The following is a 9,056-nucleotide window of genomic DNA, read 5'->3' on the forward strand; positions in this document are numbered from 1 at the left end:
AGTACATTTATGGTATTGCTGTGTACACTGGATTTGATACTAAAGTTGCACTAAACATGCGCAACCCCCCAAGAAAAATGGGTTCCGTTGAGCGCAAACTTAGCTGGGTCGTCCTTATGTTGTTTATTGCCCTCGCTACCCTCGTCATCACAGGCGCAATTGTCGATGAGCTTCTGGAAGACTCGGCGGAGGCGTTGACAATCGCGCTGCGTGTGGCCGGCGGCGCAAGGATTGCGCGTAGATTCAGCGGTAGGGACAAACGCAGGAGCGTGGATGATTTTACGACGGCAGAGATCGGATGCATTGACCTTTTGAGCGGACCCGAAGAGGGTGCTCAAAATTGACGGGCAGAGAGCTGTCGGGCGGAAACTGGGACACAAGGCTGGGGGTGATGGGGCTTAGCAGAAGCACGATGCTGATTCTAAACGCAGATTGAGACCCGCGTATAGGCATGTTTTTGTATCCACACTTGAGAAGAGGCACGTGACTGGAGGCGTTTGTAGAAGAGAAATTGTGCTCACCCACTTGTAAATTATGTCATTTCGCGATTGCACATGAACACCTTGTTCACTTCGCTCACGTACCGGTACAGCCGAGGTGCGCTGACCCACACGAGTGGCCCGTCGCCGCTTTCCCTTCTGCTCTGCGCTCCCGAAAGAAGTGTCTCATGCGCTCTGTGGCCTCGTCCTCCAACACGCCGCCGCGTACGTCTCGACACGTGTGAAACGGACGTTTCTTCTCATGCAAGGGTAGCCGCGTGCCGCACGCTCCAAGCCTCAAGTCTTTGGCGGCGTTAACGACGGCGTCGACTTTGGCGAGAGCGAGTGCGCTGAGACACAGAGGACACGGCTCCAGAGCCGAGTACAGAGTAGTGTGGTGCAGCCGTCAGTTGCTATCGGCGGCGGCAGCGTGGCGCACGCAGAGGATCTCGGCATGCGCAGTGGGTTCGTGCAGCGACTGGATGAGGTTGTGTGCCGCGGAAAGGACGGCCCCAGAACTGCACACCAGGACGGCGCCGACCGACACTTCGCCCGGACTATAAGCGCGGCACGCTTCCGCGAGCACGTCGCTCATGGGCTCGAGATGCGCCACTGTCGTGAAGCGAGTGCGTGGGGACGGGCGCAGGCGATGCAGGGGGACGACTTCAGGAAGGAGAGCATAACGACGGTTCGGGGGGATGAAGGGGTGCGAGTGAAGGTAGGGAGAAATGCAAATGTGGAGGGCCGGTGGGCTGGATTAGGGTTTTGTAAGGGCAGGATGGATGAATCAGATCTGTACAATTTTTGTACAGTAGTGGGACAGAAAATGACGGGATATGGTGGGAAGGTAGGGGATGATGTTTTGCGGTTCTTTTTGCTCAGTTTCTGAATAGATGGAACGAGGTTGTCCGGTTTCTAGATAGACAGAATGGCGTGCGTGAGCACGGGAGCGGAGTGCGTGGAGCGGGCGCCCAAGCCGCCTCCTCGCCTCAAACGTGATCGGGTGTGCGACCGCAACGTGTGCTGAGGAGCGTGCCGTCTCTGGGCATCTGACAGCGCGCAGAGCCTCTCCGCTCCGTACCGCGCGGCAGTTTTGCTGGACAAAGGAGCCCCCACGCGCCTCGTCACGGGTGTGTTACCAACAAGCGCCGGATCTCACGCATCTGTTGGCCGCCGCACCGTGTAACCCCGCCCCTCCGCTGCGTCTGTGCCACAGGAAAAGAAGCGCACATCAGGATTGCCGTCCCCGACCGTGCCCAATTGCCACGCACGCGCCCCATTTTGTAACAGACAATCCCGCCTCTCGCGCACACCATGCCCGGCACTCTGCCACCATGATGCAGCTGCGCTGCAGCCCTAGACACGCTCAGCCGCCGCACTGGAGGACGCCCCACTGGAAGGCGCTGAAGCTGCATTAGCCAAGGCGCCCGCCTGTGTACACCCCGTGCACGTCTTCCCACCGCCGTAATGGCAACCTGAAGGTCTTGACGCAATAACAGTGAGCCGTCGAGCGTCGTCCCCATGCCCAGCTGTGAGGTTGCCATTGAATCTCGTGCCCCGGCTTACTCGCTTCTAGATGCAGCACGCACCGAGGTGCAGCTCTTTTGCGACATCGCCTTGCCAAGCTGCACGCCTTCTTCGCGGCGGTCGCGACCATTTTGATATACTTCGTTTTCGCACTCGCCACTGCGCAGAGTACCGTTGAATAGTAAGCTCATCATCAAAAACCAGAAGCGAATTCATTTATCTAACCACAAGAATCATGTGCGCATCAATTTATTCGACATGCGTGAAAGCGTCTCACACATGTTCTCACTGTACTTGTACTAAATATCCTCGCTCCCTTCTGCGACCTCGGAGAGGGTTGTTCTACGACGCTTGGTTCTTAACCTGTCATCGGAGTTCAAACGTCTCTTTAGTTTCTTGACGTGCCTCTTTTTGGCAGCACGCCGTTCTTGTTTCACTTTTCTGAGCTCCTCAATTTGTTTATCAATCTCATCTGAGCTGGAAATAATTTCCTCTTCTTTTCCCTCTTCCCCGGAGTAATCCGAAGATTCACTGACTGCAGGATTCGTCTTCTTGTCCTTGGCGATCACAGGTTGTGTTGACGAGGGTTTGGATTTCGACATTATCTGCTTTTTGGCGCAGTCCCCAGTCATACGTCGTACGGTATCTCGCTCTCGGCGAACACCTGCCATTGTCGTTTTGCCTCTGTATGTATGGGCCCGTTGCAAACGACTCAGGTTGGACTTATGAGAACTATCTTTTTGAGCTCCCAAAATGTTCGGGTGACATAGTGGATTTCCTCTAACCTTCGCAGCCGCACGGATTGTTCCTCGAGTTCCTTTGCGTACGTGTGTCGAACGAATTTGACTGGATTCGTGGTTATTTGCGTCCATCCTTTCGGATACAGTCGGAGATGCCGGAGCGATCTTTGAGGACGTCTCTCGTACTGTGTATGCACTGAAACCGGTAGCAGCGTGGCTTGGTAACTGCGGTTGTTTCTTTCTCGTACGCAAATCATTTGCGAGAGAGTTGTCATCCTGATCCGCGACAAAATGCTCCGGTGAGTCCAATATATCTCGTGCTACTGAAATAGCTCCCTCTTTGTCAAAAGATTGTTCGTTCCGTTGCGGTTTCTGGTGTTGGGATGCCATTCTGCTATTATTATCAAATACTGTACGCCTACCATTTAGACTTTCCTTTTTCTCCTGCTTGTATAGATCTGCGTTTCGATCGCATTTTTGTGATCACGATCTTACGAATGGCAAACAAGCGCTGAGTCTGGGTCAGAGGATCGAACATGATCGACGGCTAGCTCGTGCACCAGAAGTTCAATGCGCTTCCCGTGCGCCAGGTGAGCTTCATTGTAAGTCATCTTCCCATACAAGTCACCGATACTTGAAACAGCTTTGTCATGGACGACTCGCATCAATGTTTCCGAAATCTCGTGTTCGACGAGATTCGAATCATACCACCGATATTGATTACTCGGATTCGTGGCGTTTGCCTCGTTGTGACTCTTGACGTATCTTCCAACCTTCTTGATCGTGTTGTAGTAATTACGAGTGTCTTTTCCTTTTCTTTCTGATTGACTGCGGCTGTCACTTTTTGTGTACGACCGTTTCGCAATGGATTCTGGGATGAGGGGAGGACGAACAGCATTAGGGTCATTCGGAAAAAGCCCTGCCGGTTTGAGAAGCTGGCGAAGCGTTTGGACGGAATGGTTCATTGCGCTACGTGAAGCTGGAAGAACGCTAATGGAATACAAGTGAGTGTGGTACTAGCTAAAACTCTCCAAACAGGAGGACCTATTTCGCTCGTCGTATACACTGACTACCTCCATCACAATTTCGAAGAGAAAGTGGCTTCTTTTTCGTTTCGGCTCCTTTTCCCGCGCAGCCACAGGCAGATAAACACTCACTGAGACTCACCAGGTATAGTATGTACAATCTAACTCGCATTTCATTGCGATAGATGTTCTGCAAGCGTTTCAGATCTCTACATTGATCCTCAAAATCAGTCTGACTCGATTCGCCTCTACAAATCTAGATTGACATGAGTTCTCGGCCGAAGAGATTCATGTGCCTAGCCCACTACAGATGTGCGTGCACTCTACCCGGAAAGCCTGTTTCAGAATCTACCATGAAGGCACACCGGAACCGCGCAAATCAGAGAAGGGCATTATTAAATCTCGCTAATCTCCCGAGAGGGCCCCGCTACTCTGAACGAGATGCAGCCGAGCAGTTCAGAGAGTTCATGAATCTTTCCAGCACAGAACGATTGGTTGGGTCCTCATCTTACCGGCTTCCGTGGCCTGATCCAAGTTTTACCAACCCTACTACTGCCCCCCACACAGAAAACGAGGAGCTTGATAGATCGCATGTTTCTCGAGGCCACCAACGGGCCGTTTCACAGTCATTATCGAGGTTCGAGGAAGATGGGGAGGGTATAGACAGCGACATGCAACCTCCAGATTTCGACAACACCCCCTCAGAAAGCGACGAATTTCAATCTGTCAGTGAATACGACTGCCACGGAGGAGAAGATTCAGACGAATTTTGTGTGTATGAAGAAGAGGGCGAGGAAGGGCATTTTGGAAATGTTAATGTTGTTATTCATGCCGATGCTGAAGTAAGATTTAGTGAATGGATGGGGCCCGAGCGTAAGTGGATTGAACTATTTATGCGATTCGGTGTCAAGTTGACTGTCATGGAGGCAATATTGCGGCTCCTCAGAGCACCCTTTAAGGCAACGCAAATACGACGTAACCTCGAAAAGTACACGCAGTTCTACCGCATTCGGTACATTTCATGCCGAGGTCACAGACTGCTAGAGAAAGAATCAAATATCCTACAATGCGAGAGCATGGTGGCCTGCGGGTTGCGTTGTGAGATATGCGTGTCATCCAGAGAACCGGATTTAATTACTTTCCAATATCTTCCTCTAGAGCCGAGACTGCGTGCCTGGGTTGCTGAAGAAAAGAGTTGCAGAACATTGTTTGAATATTGTCAAACTCAGTCAAATGAATCTGTTGTTCGTAGGGAAACTGGAAAAAATGGTCTATACTACGAAGATATTTTTGACGGCTCTCTTTTTACGAGAATTCTTCACAAGAACGGGGGAATCGAGGCTTCGAAATACGATGTCTTCATTGCTCCGAGTTGTGACGGTTTTGCGCCTTATCAAAAAGGACAGTACATCTGTTGGCCGATTGTAGCACTGAATCATAATCTACCTCCCAGTAAGCGATTCATCATGAAGAACACAATACCGCTGGGTTTTGTTCAAGGTCCGTCAGAACCAAAGCAGATACATACTTGGTTCACACCTCTCAAAGAGGAAGTCGATCGCATAAACGATAGCGGTGGTTCAATGATGCGATTCTTCGACGGCATAGAGAGACGAGTTCGAGTGCACGTCATTTTCTGCACTGGAGACGAGCCTGCTGTAACTAAAATGGCAGGTCTGAGAGGCCACAACAGCAAGGTGCCCTGCCGGTACTGTGAAATCCGGGGTGGTTGGTCTCCGTTCCACTCCCATGTCTACTTTCCAACTCGCTGCGAGGTGATTGCAAGCTCTGCAAACGCTCAGAAAGGTCTTCAAATCTCTTCATGCGATGAACCCACCAAGTTGAGGGATATTTACGATCCCAGTGATCCCCTTATGCGAACCGAAGACGAGATTGAGATTGTTCTGCTGGATCTTGACGATGATTCTCCGTTGTCAACGAACGAAAAGGAGAGACTATCTTGTGATTCTGGGCTCAAAAAAGGACTGTACCGCTCACAATTCGTTCAATTGTAGCGTACATATCGTTCCCACCTGATATCATGCACAAAATCATGAACATCTGCCAAGATCTTATTTCAATTTTCAAAGAAAATTGTATCCATCTTGCATCCGACATTCTTGACGGCAAAGACAAATTTGTTTTGTCATCAACTCAATGGAGGATGTTCGATAAAGAAATGGACTCCATAAAGAACGGAACATCAGCTTCCGTATTTCCAGATGTTCCGAGGAACTGTAAGTACAGGGCGCATTGGAAAGCTGCTGAATGCTTGGAATTCATCACCAATTACGCCTTGATCGTCTTTGAAGGGCGTCTGCCGAAGAAATACATGAAGAACATTCACTCGTTAAGTGTCATCGTTGAGCTTTGTCGACGACCAGCGCTATCCGAAATTGATGTAGAACGCCTGAAGGAGCTCGGCGTTGAGTTTGTGCGTGGTTTTGAGGATTTATACTATCGGAAAAATCCGAGACGAGTAGGGGTCTGCAAGTCTACAATTCACAGTATGGTTCACCTCGGATGGGCTGTAGAGCAGTGTGGACCGCCAATATATTACAGTCAGTTCTGGGTAGAACGATATATTGGTGATATCAAAAGCCGTCTTCACGCCACCAATCTCGCTGCAGAATCTTTGAATGAAAACGCGAAATCTGCAATACGGGTAAATCTGTTCTACGGGAACCATTTTGCGTCTAAGAAAGATGACATGTTTGATATGGAAATGGAAATCAGTCAAAGCGCCAATCAAGAAGTTGTCCTGTTGGCTCCATGCGACAAAGAATCATTGGAGGATGGGTACCACATTCGAAAAAACACTCCTGATCTTCTCATCAAGCTCGTTCAGAAATCTGAGGAGGTGGATGCTGAGGAGGCTGGAAGGGCCATCGAAGAGGACGAGATATGGTCTTTCGGAAGAATGAAAATATCGTGTGGGGATGGAATCCAGGTCATTGGAGCTCGTGACGCCAGAAGGCATCGTAAGAAAATGGTGAGATCAGATTTCTACGTCGCCGCTGAGTTTCAAAATTCCGTTCACACTGATGGTCGTGAAGTTTATTATGGTCGCATCCTCAAGATTTTGCGATACAATTTCAGGTGTCTTTCTGAAGAAAAGACTAAAGAAATGGTACTTGTGGAGTGGTCACGCAAACTTTGGGCCGATTCCTTTGGCCAAGTATATTGTGGAAGAGAACTCAACCAAAGTTTCACAAACGCGACAATAGAGGATGCTTCGATTATTCTGAATGGGATCGGAATTGTTGAGCATTGCAGTCCTTCATTCCGTGGGACGAGGACATATTTTGTCGATCCTTCGCGCAGTAGCCGACAGCTTCTATCACCTGAAAGGGTTGGGGTGGATGGTGTGAACAGAAACTTGGAATCTCGGTGAGATAAGAAAAGGGACGCCGGTTGAGGTTAGCTCCTCGCTGAGAGGTTCCCCATGTTGAGATTTATTCGGAACGTGGAAGCACATCGCGCCTTGAGAGCACAATGTTGCAATCACGTGACAGCCTACACAGCATTTTGAGGAGAGACCCTTTTTGCATAAACGTGCACAGCGCGATGGTAATCCAAATTGAGAATGAGCTGGTTGATCAGGCCGATGGAGATGTAAGGCGGCTTTATATGAGAGAAAGGAGAAGGGGACGTCGCAAAAACGATTGTCTCTAAGATTACGATCTAAGAAAAGTCGGGGGATGGAAGACATGGAAACAGGGAGGGGAATATTGTTTTCAAAAACCTACGAATGTACTCATTCCGTGCCCCCGGCGCTGCATGTCACGCTAACTGAAATCGTCAAGGCGGCATTGTTGTGATTGGTCTTCAAGTTTTGCAACGCAGGGGAAAAGTCGGAAAACAACGAGATGGTGACGGATCCAAAAAGCGAATGGGCAGACATCGCTGGTCAACAACGGGAAGAGAGTCTCGGGAGAGAGGAGCGCTGCAACAAAGAAGCATAATGTTCACAGCGGAGCGGGAGCAAACGATCGTTTGCTCTTGTCGACAAGGGGGGTAGGGAGGGGGAATTTGGAGCACCCTGCAATTGCAATGGCTTCCCCCCCAAACTGCATCATAACCTACCTTGCTGTCGCCCCAGACTTATGTACGACGAAGGTCACTCCAGGCGAAAGACATGCTGGGGGCCGATTTGACAGCGTCTTCACGCGAGGGAATCGACAACTTTGAGGGCGCGACTATCTCTCTCCAGTCGCCCCGTGACGGCGGCCTCCCCTGTTGCAGCAGCAGCAGCGGCGGTGAGGGCGAAGGCAGGCGCAAAGCTGCGCGAGCGCGTGGACTCAGGTTCGTCGCTGGACGCGGCCGTGCAGTTCCTGGGGCTGAAAAAGGGCAGCACGGTCTAGTGCTGGTCGCAGCCCGTCGAACTAAGCGCCGGGTGCTGGCGGGACGCCGAGCAACAACGGGGTCTGGAACGGGAGCACGACGGACCACAAGGCGAGCAAGCTATCTGAGCTATGAACGGGCGCATGGGAGAGAGTTCGGGCGGCGGGGATTCATTGCATCAATGCTGTAAGGAAGTGATCTGGACGTTATGATATGAAGATGGAATAAAGAAAACCCTGATCCGAAGCGATGTATATATGAGCAGTCCTGTGCTCGTTATAGAACTAATTTTGTGCATTGATCCTTCTATTTACGCCCAGAAATGCGGTCGATTCGGAGTGCTCACGGAGTACCTGTGATGCATTCGGAGTGCACCTGGACGTTATTCGGAGTGTCTCTGTGGCCCACCTGTCGGTATAAATTAACAAATGTACCTGAAAGTGAATAACTCCGTCTGTGCTCCGGAAGACCTCCGTAGCGCGTCCGGATGTCACATGTCGAACGCACTCCGGTGGCACTCCGGTAGGTTTACTAGGGGGGCCAATTCATGCAATCGTTTCACACCTTACTAATCTGCATCCAGACATGACAGAATATATTCTTGCACAATGAACAACTTGGCATCTCTCTAATTCCAACACCGCAAAGTCCTGTCATATCTCAGTCCCCATACATGCCCTTGTTTCGTACCTTACTAATTTCGGTACACACTGCCAGACAACTATGACGGGTAGCAACAATGTGCATCCAGACTTTCTACACATCTCACGTGATATCCGATGTGAATCACACGAGTACCGTCATCAACTTGCATCCAACGGCGCACCATAACGAGAGCACAGTACAAAGTCGCATACTGACGAGAGTGTAGTACAACGGCGCATGCTGATGCAGGGGTCGCATACAGCGTGACGCGTACACTGAATACTCACGTAAGTACA

The 9,056-nt window shown here is 50.4% G+C and overlaps 1 protein-coding gene across 1 annotated transcript; it reads right to left on the reverse strand.

Annotated features, from left to right (window-relative positions):
- Positions 1-885: 885 nt before the first annotated feature.
- On the reverse strand, positions 886-1,074 carry CHC_T00001202001 (hypothetical protein). The gene has a single exon (XM_005718553.1). The coding sequence runs from the start codon at positions 1,072-1,074 to the stop codon at positions 886-888; it is 189 nt and encodes a 62-aa protein (XP_005718610.1).
- Between the last annotated feature and the right edge of the window lie 7,982 nt (positions 1,075-9,056).

Source organism: Chondrus crispus, genomic scaffold (assembly GCF_000350225.1).
Source record: "Chondrus crispus Stackhouse genomic scaffold, scaffold_414, whole genome shotgun sequence".
NCBI lineage: Eukaryota > Rhodophyta > Florideophyceae > Gigartinales > Gigartinaceae > Chondrus > Chondrus crispus.

What these genes read in the sequence shown, in the direction of transcription:
- CHC_T00001202001 (XM_005718553.1), bottom strand. Translation starts at nt 1,074, where the DNA reads ATGAGCGACGTGCTCGCGGAAGCGTGCCGCGCTTATAGTCCGGGCGAA.